Here is a 19,358-nt window from a genome sequence, read left to right as displayed (position 1 = left end):
AAATGCTGGTTAATAGTTGTAAGACACAGTGACCTTTTGTCCTAGTGGTTATATTGCACATACAATGTTAACGCAACATCCCGGGTTGATTCTGGCTGGAGTCGTTAGTTGCATGTCTTCCCCCTTGCTCAAAAACTTGGCGAAATGCCAAAAGAAGCACCGTTTTAAAAGTTGCAAGACATTAATGAAAACCTAAGTGCCTAAGAATTTAAAACATAAAACTTCATTCACTCTTACAAAACACAAACAAAATCTTTTTTTCCTTGTACAACCACTTTTCCTTATCTGTATTTTAACTCCTCTTCCTTGTCAGTGAGTCCCCAAATTTTACATTTTGGCTTTCAAAAACCCTATAAAACCAGCAAAAAATGTATAAAAGTTGGGTGTGCAATTAAATAGCCAGTAAATTACTCGTGGACACTTCTATGATTGCAGCTTTCCCAATACTAAAAATGGAGCCTCTTTTGACTGCATTGCATTCTGTTCTTTTGAGAAAAGCGTCACTGGAGAACTTGGTATTTCTGCCTTTGAAAGGTTGAACATCAGTGCAACTTGCTGAGTCCATAAAAGACGCCCTCTTTAAATCTAAGACTGACATTCTGATAGAAACTGTACATGGTAGGCAGGTACAAGACTTTTCTTCTGTTTCCGTTTGTAGCCCAAGTAGTCTTGACAAATCACGAGTAAACAGGCTGTGTGCAAGCAAACAAACTCCATTGTGGATGCACTAAAAAAAACAGACACACAAGAAAAGGGAAAAAAACAGGTCCAAACAATGAAAAGATGACACAGAAACTCAAGTTACACTGCAGAAAGCACTTGTAGTAAGTGGACCTAAAGTGATGAAAAAATGACAGAAAGGTACTTGTTTACCTCACATAATTACAAAATTGTAATGCCTTAAAAATGATTTTCAACGAATTATTAAAATTTTACTTAATTTAGACCCAGAAACCACCACACACACACAACAAGATGAGTCAGCAGTCTTGCCAGAGTCCGTACACACAGAGTGAAGTGAAGAAAGAGATCAAAGCTTCTATGCTTGAGGGATCTAGATGACACACGCAAGCATGCACACACACACACACACACACACACACACACACACACACACACACACACACACACACAAACAAAAGCTTCCCCCCTTTCTTTAATAGAGAAGTCTGTTGCATAGGGGTCACACAGGGGCAGCATACAACAAAGGCAGGAGGAAATAAGAAATAAACAACAGGGAAATGCCAGGAAAGTAAAGTAATCTGAGGGAGAATAAAAGATATGAACAGGCCACTGCTCGGCTTCTGTGAGAGGAGACAGAAACCACAGAGCAAAGAGTTCAGAGGTCACCAGAGACAGGGAACGAGGTACAGACAAATCTTTGTATCAAAAGAGCTGCAGTACTGAGGACCCCTGGAAAGGTATCCAGGAGTTCACTTTGTAGTTCTAAGTAGTAAACTTTGATAGAAAAACATAAGAAAGAGAATAACAGTGGAAACATGATCGGTCTGTCTCAAACAGGACGAGATCAGCAGACTGACTTGAGCAGACTTATTAATGCAGAATATACACACAATCACTATGAACAAATTTAAAGTCATAGTGTTGGTCAATTTAAGAGTTAATTTTAGTTAGGAAATGACCCTTTGCTAAGCCCCGCCCCTCTGTGATGGTCCGTCATGCTGTCAGAGCTAGCATGGAGCTCACGCTGTACATAACTGCACTCCGTGAAGAAACATTATTAAATTTTTTGGAAAAATGAAGCAGTGATTTGCCAAAACCCAGACCAACCCTACACTTTTTCAGGGTTTGATTTTGGCTTTAGAATGAACAAGAAACATATCTCCTTTTAACCTCTCCAGGTAGGGACTATCACTATTACATGTGCCCCAGGCACAACATTTAGCTCAAAATCCACAAAAGCTGCCTAAAAAAATGAAGAAAGTGTGACATGACTACGTGAGAGTCAATGGAGCACAGCTGTGTAGATGTCAGACCCGTGTCAGAGCTGGCTGATTCCACACTATCATTGGGATAGTCTGTGTCTGAGGGATGGGACAGAGCAAGGGGTCAGTTAGGGTTGAGTCAATTCACCACAGACTCGATCGATAGTAAATGAACAATTTCAATAATGGCATGAAATATTTGCTCATTTCAGGTACCTCAAATGTGAGGATTAGCTGATTTTCTCTACTTTTTATATCATTGGAAACTGAATATCTTTGTGTTTTTGAACTGGTTTGTTGAAATTGTGGGGCTTTGTTTTGTTTGTTTGTTGTATTTTCTGACATTTTGTAGACTAAATGGATAATGAATAATCAGTCGCAGCCCTTTTTCAAATGCACCATGGATAAATTAAAAATGGCCAAAAACAACAACACTTAACCAAAACCCTCACTGCTCTATACCCATTGTCAAACTCCATTTTATCAGCATATTGATGTGTGTTTCACTTTTTTTTTTGCCAAACAGCCACGTGTTTTTCAGTCAGCCAACTCTGCAGCTAATAACTGCATGTGAGGATAACAGCACAGTGTGTTAGGGGAGTTTCCAGCAAACAGGTTCATTATTTGACAATACGAACTGTATGATGCTAGAAGCTGCGACATTTATGTCCTTGCTATAGTCACAATGATGATTTAAAATTATGTTTCACCTTTAGGTTAAGAGTCAGCACACAATTGTCGTGGCATGTTTGTTCAAATGTGTGTCAGTAACACTCACATTAGAAAGGAAAACATCAGACAGTGTCGTATATTCAGCCAAGGCAGAACACATCAAACAGAACACCTCACACAAACAGTTAGCATATTTCATGCCCCAAAGCAGAGCTCGGCTACTTAATAATCCAGGTCTCATTAAATTCTACTGTGGGTGTGTTAACACACCATACATAAAAACATATTCTGCAAAGTTGGGGTGGCATTTACGAATACTTAATACAAATATCACATCCTCCATTGCATTCCTACAAATCTTATCATGCATGACTTTCACAAATGACAGGTACCTCAGAGGAGTCCTGAGTTAAAGAGTAAAGCTTTAAAAGAAACAGTTTAGGAAAAAAATAAGACATTTTTTTGGCAGCAGAAATAGACAGAGAGGAGGCAGAATGGAATAAAAACAAAATATAAAAATACATATAACAGATTGAAAATAAGGCAAATACTAGACAGAGACATGGTGAAGAATAGTATAAATTGTGCAATAAAAGTTAGGAAGTCAAATTTAAAATGTCATTTACTACAGCAGTATAAGATCTTGCTGTGGTGATCCGAATCACAATTTTTGTCATCTTGCTTAAATTTCACAAAAACAACAACATGGTCTTCTTTTTTTAAGCCCGCTGCTGGCTTTAAAACACACCAAGGGATTCTTATACCAGGGATTTAGTTATTGGGACACATGAGGCAATCAGTGAAAGTTTACAATGTGTGAAATCAATAGGAACCACTCGCTGCTGACCTCTAAAGGGAAAGGGCAACCACAAAACCCTCACTGGAGTGTATCACTGGAAGGCAAACTGGGACAGAAATGAACTCCATTGTCAGCTTGTATAACCCATCAACTGTTTGAAAAGCAATCACTGCACAAATCTCTGAGCATAACTCCATTATCACTCTGAGAAAAATATAGCAGAATAATGATGATATTTTAGAGTAACAGCAGCTTACTTGCAGATGAAATAATGGTGCATTCAAGAATGCAAAAAGACACCACTGAGTTGGTCCATCAATTGCAACCATTTAACATTGTGCAAGCTCACAGTGCCTCTTTTTTTCTAAACAGCTAGAGGTTAACAAAAAGAGTAAAGATGCATGCTGGCAGCTCTGTGAGGCTGTGAGGCGCGGCAGTGCAGTGAGAAGTCTATGTTGGTGCAGCATGCTAAAATTTGCTAATTTGCACTAGACGCAATGTGCTACTGAGGCTGATAGGTAGATCATTTATTTAAGATTACAAAAACTTTGTCCACAAATATGAGAATTTCCACCTGCTGGTGGTGCCAGATGAAAAGTCAGGGAATCACCATGAGGCAACCACCAAGGCTGAACAATGAAGTGCCAAAAACCTCAGTTCATTAAATGACACCACTTGAAACTGTTTCCAAAAGCGAGTCAATCCCCATAAACCCCCATGTTAAAAAAGCAATAGCAATTTTATAGTGGATTAAAACATGTTAACAGCCTGAAACAAAAATCAGTTTTGGTCTCAATAGCAAATTTCTTTTTAACTCACTCATTTACATTTTATTAAGGCCTAAAATACGCATATTTAAGGGCAGGACCACTTGACTCACAGGCTGTCTGCAAAGGCGTCACTAACGTCTGTGAGTCATCCACAGCTTCACAGTTTCATCCAAATTCAGTCACTTCTGGCTCCAAGAAAAAAAACTGCATCTTTTATTGCATATAGTCTATGGAATATCTAAAGCCTTGAGGATTTATTCTCTGGGCACCACAAATGTCTGCACCAAATTTGATGGCAATCCATTTCACAGTTGATGGGATATTTCAGTCTGAACCAAAGTGGTGCCCATCCCAAGAAACGGAAATCAATAAAAACTGATTTAACTACTGAAAATGAGCCTAATTTTGGTACATTTACACTGTGGTTGAATATGCACCCCCCTTCCTGAACAAATAAACACATAATAAAAAAAACCCAAAAAAAGCAAGATTTCAAACCTCACACCTTTGTGCTTGAAATTTGCGGTTACTTATTATGGACCAAACTTCACTGAGAACAAATGACGCCATGCTGATTTCAATAGCCTGACATTTGAGTCTACATAGCAGGTCCCAGCAGCCAGCAGTTTGTGGTCTAGTGCCCAGGAGCTACAACTTAGAGAGGGGGAGGGAGCCTGAGGGTGGAAGGATAAAGGGCAGTGGTGGAAAGTGGATTCTGTGGTAGCTGTCGCCTTCCCACCGTGTCTAGAAATGTGTGCAGTGAAGTGACCTGTTTACAGGTTTGGGTGATGTCTACAAGATTGTCTACATGATTATTTTCATTTTTGGTGTCATTTTGAATATTTTCATCCTGTTCAACATTCTAGGTAAATGTGTTTTTAATGAAACTACAATACAACATAGAGGACAGAGGACCTCGACTGGTCAGGACACACGGAGAGAGACTGAAGGTGAAGAGCTACTGATGTGCCCCAGGGCAGAGATAGATAGATAGGGAAAGAGAAAACCTTTAATCTGTGCAATCAGACATTCAGGATTTGAGGGTCTGATCCTTTTCCCTGATGGGTATTGTATTGTCAAGCATAAAAGGCTTCGTCAGCAATTCCTTATCTTGTCCTCAAATAAATTAACCCTGTGAGGTTTAGATGTAAAACCTTATGAAGTAGTAAAAATTCAGTGCTCTCTTCTATCCATCCTACACCACTGCACAAATACCAGTAAATTAGATTTTTTGGGGGGAATGTTTCGAAATGTTAAAAATGTCCGTAATGATATTAAGGATGTAGCTGAGGACATTATCAAAAGAACTGACTATTATTTTATTATTCGGGCTGTTAATGCCAGAACATTGAGAAAATGTGTGCGTAAAAATTTTGCACAATTTAAATCTACAAATTCCTGGTTTTATCTGACCAATGATCCAAAACCCACTGATATTCAATATATTATCATATACCCAACCATCAACTTTTATATTAGTTAATTAATTAATTAATCATTTTTAGGCAAAAATGCAAAGACATTCATGGTTTCCAGACCTCTTAAATGTAGACATTTGCTGGTTTTCTGAGGGTTCTGGTAAGAAATTGTATAGGCTGGGTGCTGGGCTGTTGTTTTGGACAAAACAAGCAGCTTTGAGACATCAGGTTGTACTATGGGGAACTGTGAAGGACATTTTTCACTATTTTCTGACATTTTATAAATGATTAACTTGGGGTCGACTGATATTGGTTTTTCGGGGCCGATACTAATAGCAATTATTAGTAGTTAATGAGACCAATTACTGATTTTTGGAACCAATATGCATTCACAATAAAAATAAAAATATTTCTGTCGATATTTAACTATATATACACAAAACTTTGTTTAAATGCCATTTGTAAATGTTTATTCAAAAGTGAAACTTTCGCCATCATATACAGAAAGTTCCCAGCAACTTTTTTAAAATGTCAAGTGAATAAATAAAAACAGCTCCCTGAGGTTTTTCGAATTAATTAAATTTATCATCAATCATTAAAATGAAACGCCTATACAGATATTTGGCAAAATGCCAAATATTGGCCCCAATAATTGGCCAGGCTGATAATCTGTCAACCCCTTTGATTAACCAATATACTAATAATGTCATCAATTTATCTTGTTGTGTAATTGTTGGTTGCAGCTTTAAATTATATGTATACAAACAGAAAATTCTCACAATTCAATATTTGGCATTTCAGCTTAAAAAAGACAGAGTATTTAATAAAGCTGTTGCTTCTTAATGGCTTACTTGATACTGTAGCATACCAATGCCTACAGTTTTGTTTCTTAAAATGCATTTCCAATGAAAGAAAAACCCCATGTCCAGACACAATTTTGGCAATATGTTGTAGAAAATGTTCCCATCACATTAAGTAATACTTTTTAAAGGACAACATTTTGGAGCAGCTGAAAGTAAAGTTTTAAACTTTGAAATAGGACACATCACTATGAATAAAGGCTGCCTCGCTGCACACGAACAAGCCCTCTGTGTATACTGAGCATTGGTTAAACGAGTTTGGCCAGTTGAGCCTCTCTTCCTGACTGCTGCCTGTCCTACATGAGGGTTACAGGACACATACAGTAGCAGTAAGTTAGCATGTCTGTGCCAGGAAATGTAAGTATTATGTACAGTTGCTGCAGTACAAAAATATCCGTCAATTTCTGGACTTTACAGGAGCTATCACACTGGGTTTAATTAGTAGCAGGTGCTTCGTTGATTACCCTGATGTCAACTTCCCCCAACAACAAGTCGCCACAAACTTACCTTTCCCTTCAGGTCGAGGATAAATATCGCCGACGCCGACATCTTGGTGGAGAAAAATCCTCGAGAACTAGAACTAGCCTAGATAATATTTAGGTCTACTGTAAAATATGGGTCACTTAAGGGGGATTATATTCGCTCCCATCATCCTCCTTCCTCCACTCCTCCACTCTCTTGAGTCGTTGCGTTTCACTGCAACTCGCTGCTTTTCCGGAGCGGAGCATCAAGCGACATGACAGTAACACAAATGCAACTTCCGGCGGTTAGGTAAGGGGATTTTGTTTATCACCTAAGATTACCACTGGCGTTAAGTAGGCTAAATAAATACATTGTAACGCAACTGCTGGCTAATAAAGTAGTCTATTTTTGAGGTATCCTTTTTTCGTTAAGTAAATTAGACTAAAGGTAGCGGTAGTATGCTAGTTAGAATTATCTTCACCTCAAAAAACTTCAACTTTCAAGTAGGTCTATATGTTAATGCATCAAAAGTAGTCAACTTTAAATAGACCTAGCACATTAGGCTTAACAATAAACCATCAAGCACATTTCGTTTCAAACACAGTACTTTTAAGTCTATTCTGATTACTGGAGTTTTAATTCAAAATAAGTGGGTAATTTCTTTCTCTCTCTTTTTTACATTGATTTCTACATTGAGACTAATCACTATAAAACTATTATTTAATAAAATTAAGTTAAAATATATTTCAGAGTATTATACTTTTCAAGTTTCACTACTTTTATTTGAGAATAACACATTCATCTTTAACTGTTAAACCACAATTATATAGGAATAAGAAACACATGCATGATTTAACTACACAGAAGTAAGTATGCTAGCTGAAATTTGGTCTGCCTTGATAATTAAAAATCCCATATCAATTTGTCAATAATAAAGAAACTGGTCAGTTTTAAGATTTATATTTGTTATATACATTTTAATGATATAATGATTGTACTTTCACTTTAATGCAGACCTTGTGGTGGAATATTGTATTAATTTTATTTTATTTTATTTCATGTAGGCCTGTAGAATCTACTGAGCCATTGATTATTAAGATATGTTTGCATGTATATATTTAATGCATTTGTTAAAATCCAGCTATCCAATATAATACATTTTTTAAACTAAATTATGGGCTTAATTATCAAAATAATCCTAATATATATGGATTTATACGCATCCAAAATAGTCAACGCTTTCAAATTCTACACTTTTATTTTGAAGGCGAAAACGCTGAGGTTCCGTTTGCGTTCCAGCTCGTGCGTGTGAACTTGACGCACCATGTTTCCGGGTAGGAGCAATTAAAAGAGGCGCCTGTCAGCTCCACGCAGACCTGTCAGACCGCTCTCATCAGCTGGCTGTTCTCAGAGGACCCCAAAACGCTCCAGGCCTCTTTTCGAGATACAGTGTCAGGCTTAATCACTGTTGTTGATCCCACTGTAAAGTTTAAACCAAGAGGTGAGTGTGATGACTCCACTTTGTAAACCAACGAGGCAAACTAACGACAATTAAGACCAAAAGTTTAGATTTAAAATCAGACCTGACCCATGCAGACAGACCAGGCTGCTTCCGCATATTTATTGACACTTTCCTGACCAAACCGCATGAGTCTAGTAGAGTTAATAAGGTAGCCTACTGAACCCAGGTACAGTCTATTGATATCATCCTAAAAATAACAGGTATCCTACAAGTAGCCTAGGCTGTAATCGGCCTACATTTTTGGTTGTAGCAGTTAGCTAGTTTTGTACCCTTTTTTTCCTAAAACGTCTACACAAGAATCACAATGCACAGTGGTGCTGTAACGACACTATCAGAAAGATATAAATAGAAATTAGGTTTTTGCTCATTAAGCTGATGATCTGTCTGAAAGCTGTTTTATAAAGAACAAATGGTCACCACTTTGCAGAGCCTCACAGCGTCCTGTGTTGTTTAAGTTACTACCAACAGCACTCTATAATATGTAAAACAGTTGAATAGGCTTATCATTAAAGAAGTTCAATCATATTATTCACCCACTGTATTTACACCTATGTGTCACTGACAAAACACTACTTTTTAGTGCAGAGTGAAATGTTTGTTTACATTCAGCACAACACTGCTGTTCACAAATTTATGCCTTCCTGAACTTTTTTCAACTATTTATGTGTGACAATATAAATCTTCCTCAAAAGTAAAGACAGCATGGGAGTGGTGTTGGTTTTTCAGTGGTTTAAACAGCTGAGGCGGTGTATCGACAGTCCTGCTAAGCAATGGTAAATTCGATTTCATCCATCTCTTCCTCCGTGTCCTCCATGTTCTCTGCTGCTCTTTCAGCCCTCGCTCTCTCGCTGGCTGGGATGTAGTTGTCCTCGATGAAGCCGTCATCATCATCCTCGCCTTCAGGAGGGATGCAGTGAGGGTTAATTCCACGTCCACTGTGCATGGCGAATTCCACCTCCAGGCCTGGAAGCAGTGATAGAAACACAAGAGTTGGACTGCATTACAGTCATTTAAAGGTAAGTCCTATATGACATTATAATTGACGATGGGATTGATGTGTGAAAAAATGATTGAAAGCTGAATGTCACATTGAGGTTCAGCCTGTAGCTGCTTTAACAGAGACTAATGAACTGGATTTATGTCATCAGACGAAGTTTGACAGACATGTTTCTCCTACTTGAGCTTTTTTATTGTTTTATCAGAGAACAAGCAGAGTGCGTCTTAACGAAAACCATCATATTTCCATCCAGTTATTGACCATGATAGATTGCGGTGTTTCACGTTCAAATACAGAATGAACCTTATAAAGCACAGGCAATAATGATTTGAACCAAAAATGCAGTTGCATCATATCTTCCTGTTTAAGAGTCAGCGTTTTCTCAGCTATGTTTTGTTAAAAAAATGTGTGGGCATAAAATTACAATTACACATGCAATAAGCATAATTATTATTCTCAATGTTAGCCACACCCCTGCTGATCAAGTGCTTAACTGATTTTTTGGCCACCTGGGAGCAGCACAACAAGGTGTAAACACAACACTGACATCACTTTAAAATGAAAATGGTTTGAAATGTTTGGTTTTTTTTAGAACACAAGGCTAGTTGCGAACACTTTTTGCTGCTTTTTGGTGCTGGGCAGGTAGCATACAACTGGTATATCAGCTTTTTAGGGGAAAACAGCGAGCCGTAAAACTAAAGGCTTTTTTTTCTTCCTAAAGGCTAAACTAAGGCTTTTTATTGATGTTTTTCTGCATTTTGATATTTATTCCAGACTTAAATATAAAAGCTTTGGTGAAATATCACAACTTCACAAAGAAAATTAAGTTTGGTTATATTGACATCGGTGCTGTGGGAAAAATAAAAAATCACACACCTGCAGGATCGCAATGGCTGATGGTGTCTGTCTCCCTCAGCCTCGTGTGCCTGTAGCTGGCCAGGTAACGCCGGACCACCTGGCATTTAGCCAGAAGGGCGATGATGATGGAGACAGAGATGGCTGTGACCAGGACAGCCACCAGGAACTCCCAGTTGTGAGACTGGTATTTTGTTGTCTTGTTTGCCAAAGTGTCTGCAAGAGAAGGAATTGAATCACATCCTTGTTATTGTGGAAAGCACCTGAATAACCAAATCTCTGCTCAGTCCCACCTCAGACCAGTTGTATCAAGGGTTGCAGCAGTATATGGTTTCAAGGTATACTGTGGTATGAAAATTGATGGTTATCATTCGCATACATTGGCTTATCTAGAAAAAAAAAGCACCTGGACGGAGAAACTTAAGTTTATTTTAACTATTTTTAAAAGGGAGACTTTCTACACATAGTTGCATTAAAAAAAAAAAAAAAGCTTTCAAGTTTTAGTAACAGTAATAAATTATTTTTTCAACCAAAAAAAAATCAAGGATCATTGAAACTGATAATAATAATAATTCTGTACTACTATGATGCTGTGAAACCACAATATTTTCTGAAACAAACATTTCGTTTTCTTTTACTCATTTTAACATGGCTTTTTTATACCAGAAATTATCTACAACCTGATTCAGACTAAAACTGGCAATACTCACAGTATTTTTTCCATGAGGATAAATAAATTGTTTCTGTGTGACAATGCAGCTCTTACCATTTTGTGTTGCTGGTAGTGTAGCTGTAGTGAGCGTGCCGTTTGATGATGGATCCATTTGGCTTAGCTTTCGTTTTTACAGTCTCTTTCAGGGACAGACTTCTCCTGTGTGGCTCAATTTGCTTCTTGTTGGTTGCTCTTGCTTTGGGGCACCATCAACTCTAACATAGAAACATGGATCATGTGTGCATATCACACGTATGTCAGTCAAACAGCTGTTTTTGTGACCTGCTAATTGGGAATCTCTTGAACTCCTGTAACTGTTGCTGGAGAGGAGGTTTTAATTTCTTCACCAACAGATGTTTGTAAATGTGCAAAGCTGCTTAGTGCTGTGTTGTCTTCAGCAGGTGCAAAATAAATGGGATCTGTGGGAAATGTTGCAGGGCAGGCATCTCCCCAGATGAGGGAGGTAGTTGTCTGGCAGATCTCTGTTGACCAGCAGGGAGTTAAACCTTTAAAGCTCCACTAGGTGGCAAGGTTGAGTGACAGGGGACTCCTCAGTTCAAGTGAAAGGTGCTGGCAGCGTTATCATCCTGTGTATTAGTTGAAATTAAGCTGGCATCCTCTCCTTGCAGTCAAATGAGCCTTTAAAGAAAGTGTGCAAGAGAAATAGTGAAATAAATCAGCATGAATCATACACACTTGCCTACAAAGACATTTTTCAAACAGAAAAACTATGCTTTTTCCAAGTATCAGTAAACTACAATAACCCTGTTTCCCATGCGCATTTTGGCTTTGAATTCTTTTGGACTCTTTGTGCCGGCAAATGCATATTTTATAACTGAACCACACAAAAAGAACATAAAAAATCAAATGACCTAAATATTTCACTTAGTATGTATGAAGAGTGAGAGTGTCATCATAAAAAAGGAGACTCTGCTGAAATCCAGAAGTAATAATTGAGTACAAACTGTCAGGGGCTCAGGAGGATATCATCCACAACAGGAAAAGTGTGTCGCAAACAGGAAGTGCCACATACTGCAGTACCTTCCTCCGAAGGTCTAACTGTTAAAATCACTAATTTGTGTGTGTGGTGTTTTGTGTGTTAAAGAATCTCACCATGTATCCGTCATCGCTCGCTTCCTACAATGCTAGACCCACATAACTTATGATTCTCAAAGGACAATAAAGGCCTAGCAAGGACTATTTGTTTACAAGTACAAACATGGAACATGACCATAATATAAAGGCCATATTGATGCCATCAAATATGACTGCTTTTAGGTGCCGAGGGAAAACTTTGACATTTTGAGAATTATACTTATTTCGTAGAGCTGTGGCTTCCACATCAGCGACCAGGGCCCGGATCTGAGTACACTTGACCCCAGAGTCCAGTTTATTAGATTAGAGTGAACACTGTGTAGCCTACCATATCCAGGCACAGTTCGGTGATCCATACCTAGGTCCACTTGTAAAAGTGGTCTTGAGTACAGTTCATGTGCACTCTGGTACGGCTTCTGTCAGGTGTGAAAACCAATAGTACCAAAACACGGAAGTGGACTATTATTTAACACAAACAACATTACAAATGTGAAAGCTGAGTGGCGGGAAGTGGAGAAGGGATGTAATTGTACTCAGGCACGGCATGAATCAATTGTACCTGTTTTGAAAATGCCCTTACATGAGAAGTTGGAGTCAGCTCAAAGACTCGACACAACAGGAAACTGCTACCCTGAATGTGGAGCTAGATCTTTTACTTTGCTGAGACTTGTCACTTGACCCTCTTTAAAATGGCAATTTGTCATTTACAAACTTAGATTTCTCAAAGATTAATCAAATGAAATAGTACATAATTAGTGATAGCTTTTGGACTTTGGACAAAACCAGGGTAGCTGTATCCCCCTGTTTTAAGCCTTTGTGCTAAGCTAAGCTAACCGGCTGCTGGCTGTGGCTCTCTGTTTACCCTACATACGTACATAGTACATAGTGATACTAATATTCTCATGTAACTCCCTGGAAGAAAGGGAAAAAGCACATTTCCAATGATGTTGAACATGAGTAGCTTGTTTTGAAAGAAAGAGGATGTTGTGCACAGCTAATTTGTTAGATATTTGCATGAGTCTACAGGTTGTTCTCTGTTTTCAGTAGAGCTGTGAGGATGCAGTCAAACAAGTTCTGTCCTCATGCATGACATCCACTGTGCACTGACTGTAGTTTATGTTTTACATGCCTTGCTAGCGCCTATATTTTTGATGATTTTTTCTACCTGTGTTGTTTATTCTAAGATGTACCACGTCATGGTTTTATAGGACTTTTTTTCCTGCTCCTCCTTTTAATGATCATTTTCAAGTTTGTTATTTAATTTTATTTTTTATCATGTTAGGACATCAACATTTCATGTTTCCAAAAATCAGTAATAAGGCCATATTTTAGCTGCACTAACGCAAAACCAAGCGTTATTTTTTCTGTCATATAAGGACCTGCTTTGGTTTGCACATTTGCAAACATTTGCACATTAATTTCTTGTAGGTTTTTGACAGAGCCAGGCTAGCTGTTTCCCCGTTTTTAGTCTTTGTGCTAAGCTAAGCTATTTGACTGCTGGTTATGACCATAATGTCCAGAGAGTGTTATTGATCTTCACACCCAGACCATTCTCATTCTAAAGTTGTCAAATACTGCCACTTTATCAGTGGTTTCAGTGTTAGACAGCGACGCCAAAAGCTACCTTTCATGGCGGCACGATATATCGGCCTCAGTTCATAATGCAGCTGTATGATATGCCATCCAACGGTGTCAGACCGAAACGCTGCCAGTAACAACATAACATTGGGAGCTGCCCTATAGGGTGGGCAGGAAGGTGGTGGACGGGTCCTACAAACCCCAGACTTCCACCCGGGAGCCAGCTGATTACTTCCTGTATGAATGTAGAGCCAAACCATGAGGTTTTTTTCTAAATGTAACCACATGCTTATGTAGCCCTAAATTTGTGCTCTTGTTGATGGCATTGGTTGCAGAATCCTGTGGCATTTAAAGCAGGCACGTCATATGTAGATGTGGAAGTCCACTGACAAAGTGGCGATATGTGACGACTGGGGATGAGAACGTGTTGTCTCATCTAGCTTTCTGCAAAAACATGAATAACCACATTTAACCATATAACCATACATAACACTTAATGTTACTCGTTCAATATGAACAGTGAACACGCTAAAAATAGTAAAGATAATTGCATGATATTGTAATGTTGCCATATTAATAAAAAACATAGGCTATTAGTTGACATTAACTGTTCGACCTTTATATTTATGTTAAAGTATGACTACATGACAAATAGCATTTTTTTTTCATTGACATTAACTTCCAGCAGGATAAATGGGGAAAGAAACCCAAAGTAAGCTACTACTATGCTGCAATTAAACCCTCACACTTCTAATATAATGTCTCCCCAGTCCTGAAGACATGTAAAACTCATTTAGACTCTCCTCCACATTTTTTTTCTTTTCTGCAAAATGTGGTTGTTACATTCTGTCGCTGTGTAGATGAAGATTTGTCTCTCTCTCTCTCTTTTCTCTCTCTCTCTCTCTCTCTCTCTCTCTCTCTCTCTCTCTCTCTCTCTCTCTCTTTTGCCCCTTTCTTGGCTCTGAGGTGATTTTTCACAGCAAGAGGGATCCGGCTGCTTCGCGCCAGCCATTAGGCCTCTTCCCCTTCATCTTCCATAGATATTCTCCTCAGCAGTGTTGGCTGTAAACACAGCAACAGGGCTGCCTTTATCTCTTCCTGTTCTGTCCTCACACAGGCAAAGCACAACAAAATATACACACCAAGCAGCACAGCACCGGGAGTTATACGAGAGAAGCCTGGGAGCGAGAAATCTGTGTGCGCGTCAGATGTAGTAGTGTTTGTGAGCTCTACTGTGCGCAACGACTGTTAGTGTTTGTATGTTAACATGCATGTGTACGAGGCTACATTTCCATCTTTGTCTGCATGAGACGGTGTATGAATATCATTCTCAAAGCAAGGAGTCAGTGTTTCTTAGTCATTCTTTGTTTCAGTGCCCCAAATTGTGAGTGGAGTGTCAGTTTCTAAACACTAATGATGGCCAGAGGGTGTAAAATGTTCTTTCTGTCATCAAACTGAATTAAACATCAAAATTAGATTCTGCTGGTGGAGTGTGATTACATTCCTTTGAACAGACAAATTAACTGTAACAAATTAACTGTAAGCAATCTTATGATTATACTTGTTGAGATGAAAATGTATGCAGCGGTGGAAAATAAGAACATTTACTTTCAGTACAATTTTGAGGGACTTGTGCCATACTTGAGCATGACTTTATGAAGCTTCATACTGTACTTTTATTTTGTGACATTTTTCAGGTCAAAGTTATACTTTTCAGGCCTTTGGACCACTTGTCATGTTTCAGATGTCTATGGGCAGTTAGCAGTGTCACCAATAGGCCTAAATGAGTTCCCTCCATAAACTTGTCAGATGGTTCAAAGGAAAGAGAGTTTAGTATTTTACCATAATAGCACCAAATACTAATTTGTGTAGGAGAACATTCTTTTTTCTTATTTCTTACCCCATTAATCATCTCATGACCCCTCTGATTTCTTGTGCCCCTCTGCAGGAGGCCTGACCCCAAAATTTGGAATCACTTGATTAAACTACCAAACTGTATATGAAGTACTATATAAAAAATTCCACCTTGACAAGCCACAGTAATAAAATGCTACCAACTCTTTGATGCATCAGTATTAACAATTTAAAATGCCAAACATGCCGTACTTTCAGTACATTATATAATACTTTTGTACTTTCACTTAAAGGTCCAGTGTTTACTATTTAGCAGGGTATATTGGCAGAAATGAATTACAACTATTATGGTTTATTTAGTATATAATCACCTAAAAATAATAATCCTTGTGTTTTCATTACATTAGAATGAGTGGTTTATATCTAGATATGGAGTGGGTCCTCGTCTATGGAGATCGTGAAGTTGCACCATGTTTCTACAGTAGCCCAAAAACACAAACCAAACACTGGTCTAGACATGGCTGTGCATCGGCCACCACAGTTAACATGACCTCTGTGACAAGAGTGTCACAAAAACACTTATTTTTTTTAATGTGAAACGGCTTGATTCAGTGTTTTTAACCCGTTTTAATCTGGTCCGATTTGGTTAAATAGTTCTGGTTAAACCTGATCCATTTGTTTTGGAGATAAGAGACCAGTGCAGATAATTTGGCTCTCGGTAAAAAACTCCTGAACCGGATCTTTATTTAACAGAGCAAAAAGGCGAGCACACATTCGCAGGTGCTAGGCTAGCAGCCTGTCTCTAATGTGCCAAACAGTTTTGGAGAAACACTAATTTGTAACATTAATCTGCTTTATTCACTGTTCTTACTGGTTTAAATCACCAGGTAAATTGTTTTGTAGAGGAAGAAACATCTGCTGATAAGTCAATAACAAACTTCTGATCAATGAACAATGAAGGAATTATGACTGGAAGAAGTTTCAGCTGATTGCAATCTGCAGTCCTCACCAGTAGATGCCACTAAATTCCCCTAAATCTGTCACACTATAGCATTTTTACTTCTTCCACCACTGACCTTGATTTAAATTAAAAAAAAAAAAAACTTAATGTAATCACATCAAAGTGCATTTTTTTATCAGCTGACACAAAATACCTTGGCTTCATACAACAAATCATACTTGACTTAGCAAACATCTCCCTCGCTGGCTGAGATAATCACAGATATTCACACAGCACAGAGAGCCGTCCTTCTGTTGACCCTCGACCCAACAACCCACAGAGCAACAAGCCTCCCTCTTATCCCACTGCCAGGATCTGTATTTCTGTCTTGCTTTGAAAATGTGTGGAGGAGTCGGGTTGCTCCATTGTTTGTCAAGGATACGGCATAACGTCTGATTGTGCAGTGAGTTAAAAAACAGCTGGCTGGGACATTGTTTATGAGCATGATTATTTAACTCGCACACTGAACATCAAGCTCAGCCTGTGTGAAATATTGGTTGTTGGTATGGCAGGCATTGCACTTTTGCTTTTCCCCTTTTAAGTTTAAAATGAGGCAAGCCAGCTTAAGTAAAGTGCCTGCAAATGTCATGTTTGGTTTTTGCCTTTCAGCTGAATAATGGCACTGTCAACAGAGAGACTGCAAGGACACAATAAGTAAGAGCCAACCCGACAATAAAACAACACATCACATTACCTGCATCATGAGCACAAAAAATGATATTTTGAAAAACTTTAGCCCATGGCTGCTTAATAACTTAATGCTGTAGATCTGAATGCGTGCTTCTTAGAAAGTGGATAAAGTGAGCTGCTAATGGTGCGTTACTGTTTTGTGTGCAAACAGCAAGTGGCCAACATGCGGCAGGTGCATGAAATGACACCAAAACACATTGTCTGTTTGTCTTTGCTGTATTAAGAAAGAATGGCCTTCATCAACTGCTGAGTGACTGCGATGTTTAACAATTCATACGCTAATATCTACTGTGGTGTAAACCAGTGAACCTACAAACATACCTGACGCTGCGTAGTTTGGGGCACTTTCAAACTCATTTTAAAGCACATTTTAAGCACATTGTGACATTATTTGTTAATTATTGCCTTATCAGTTCACAAGATAAGCCATAACCCAACAAGCATGTCAAGACATTCATGTGATATTTACATAGGGCAACACAGTCAGTGGATGAGACTTGTATTTCAGAAGAGCAGCTGTTGATTTCCAGTCTTACCTTGTTGTTTCCTCCAGCTAGTTCACCTGCCGTCTCTCCACTCTCACATTTCTCACCAGCATTTACATTTTCCTTTGCTTAGTCTGTAAAATGGAGAAATGTTGTGCAAAGGTTGACCGAGGTGTGCTCTGCAGCTGCTTCCCAGAAGGACAAGTTAATGAGTAACTTTGTAACTAAGGTGTGCTCCCTCCCGCCTACTTCTGCATCTCTCCGTCCAATAGCACAGCAGGCCTGGTCAGAGCTAATGTTGCCGCTCATCATTGCCAAACCAGGAAGAGGTAAAATGTGACTTATGAGCCATATGTCATATTTTAATTTGTAACCACCAGTGACCATGTACAAGTGAAACTGCAGGCAAGCAGTCAAACCTGTTTTTTTGCAAATATACTGTTAGTGTAGATACCGCTTCAGTGGGTAAACAAATAATCTTGTTTGATATCTGCTTTGTGGCTTTTCCCTCTTCATGTAGTGCGTGTGAGTGTGGTTCATTTGCCTGCCAGGCGACACACCTTGCTTTGTTGATCTAAAGTGTAAAGCTTCTCCTCAGTGCTTTTCAGATGAGGGAGGAAATCAGACAAGACAAGATACAGTTTGTGGTGACAAGGAGTGTTGTTTATTTAAGACATACAGCCTGAGGGGAGAGAATAGACCTCTGGTGGCTCTGAAAAGGAAAAGCGAGGTGACCCTGAAAACAATAGGGCCACTTCCTGGCCACTCTGCATCTTTACATCTCCTTTTCTTACTCTTCCTCCCTCCCTCCATATGTTCCAGGATGCTTCAGCTGTATGTCTTGGGGCAGATTGCGCAGACGAGGATGGGTTGGGACATTTAAAATGATAACTCAGCACCAGCTGAAAGAAGCAGTGGGGGTTTCCCACCATAGATGAAAGCGGCTCCATTTGTTGTTGGCTAACGGATTTATTATTATAGTCATGCCATTATCAACTCAGTATTTTTTATGGTTATGCAGCAGAGGTATAAAGTGAACTTAGGAAAAAGGACAGCCACTCTTTCTGGCCACCAGGGGGCAGCAGAAATAAGATTTTAACACCACTGACATATTATCACATAATACTTTCTTAGCAAAAGTTTCTTTTTTTACACACTGACAACATATAATTACAATATACATTAACATTTATTTGAAGTTGTGTTTGTGAAGTCCAATATCTAGCTCTGTTTTTCTCTCCACCAACTCCTAAGGGAAATATTTGGCTCTTTAGCTACTAAATGCTACACTATGTTCATCAGCTAGCAGTTACAATTGTTTGCTTTGTGTGCTTGCAGCTACAATTAATAGATTATCAATTGATGGGCTACATTACACAAAGTAATTTGTTCCATGTAAAAATGTAGCAGCTTTAAGTATTTTAAGGGAGGACAATGTCAAATATGCAACAGTCAAATGAGGAAAGGTGTTCAGTGTGACTTCTATCTTCTTCTATCTGTGTCTATTTACAGATAGAAGTGATCAGCCAGTGTTCACTGTTATTAAATTAAGTATTTGTAAAAAAGTGCTAATTGGTTATCAAGTTATTGTAGTTGTTTGATCTGACATCAGAGTTTAGTGTACAGTGTGTCAATATTTTAAT

General features: G+C 38.6%; 3 protein-coding genes across 3 annotated transcripts in view; 1 reads left to right on the top strand and 2 right to left on the bottom strand.

Moving 5' to 3' along the window:
* The window catches only part of ap1m3 (adaptor related protein complex 1 subunit mu 3), a 35,407-nt gene extending 28,251 nt beyond the window's left edge, over window positions 1-7,156 (bottom strand). The window contains exon 1 of the mRNA XM_042483619.1: window positions 6,973-7,156. Within this exon, the coding sequence (XP_042339553.1) occupies window positions 6,973-7,014 (42 nt within the window). The 5' untranslated portion in view covers window positions 7,015-7,156. The remainder of the gene's footprint in view (window positions 1-6,972) is intronic.
* A 1,335-nt stretch (window positions 7,157-8,491) lies between these two features.
* Window positions 8,492-17,880, bottom strand: c3h1orf210 (chromosome 3 C1orf210 homolog). The gene is made up of 4 exons (XM_042514542.1): window positions 17,767-17,880; window positions 11,068-11,652; window positions 10,323-10,517; window positions 8,492-9,412 (listed from the first exon to the last, which is right to left on the bottom strand). The coding sequence occupies exons 2-4, from the start codon at window positions 11,123-11,125 to the stop codon at window positions 9,213-9,215; spliced, it is 453 nt and encodes a 150-aa protein (XP_042370476.1). The 5' UTR covers window positions 11,126-11,652; window positions 17,767-17,880; the 3' UTR covers window positions 8,492-9,212.
* tie1 (tyrosine kinase with immunoglobulin-like and EGF-like domains 1) overlaps window positions 9,414-19,358 on the top strand; it is a 49,045-nt gene continuing 39,100 nt past the window's right edge. The window contains exon 1 of the mRNA XM_042514527.1: window positions 9,414-9,465. The gene's annotated coding sequence lies outside the window, so the exon portion shown is untranslated. The remainder of the gene's footprint in view (window positions 9,466-19,358) is intronic.

The sequence above is a fragment of the Plectropomus leopardus genome, chromosome 3, assembly GCF_008729295.1.
Source record: "Plectropomus leopardus isolate mb chromosome 3, YSFRI_Pleo_2.0, whole genome shotgun sequence".
Classification (NCBI taxonomy): domain Eukaryota; kingdom Metazoa; phylum Chordata; class Actinopteri; order Perciformes; family Serranidae; genus Plectropomus; species Plectropomus leopardus.
Note: the sequence above shows the minus strand (reverse complement) of the source record. Positions and strands in the feature narration are given on the sequence as shown.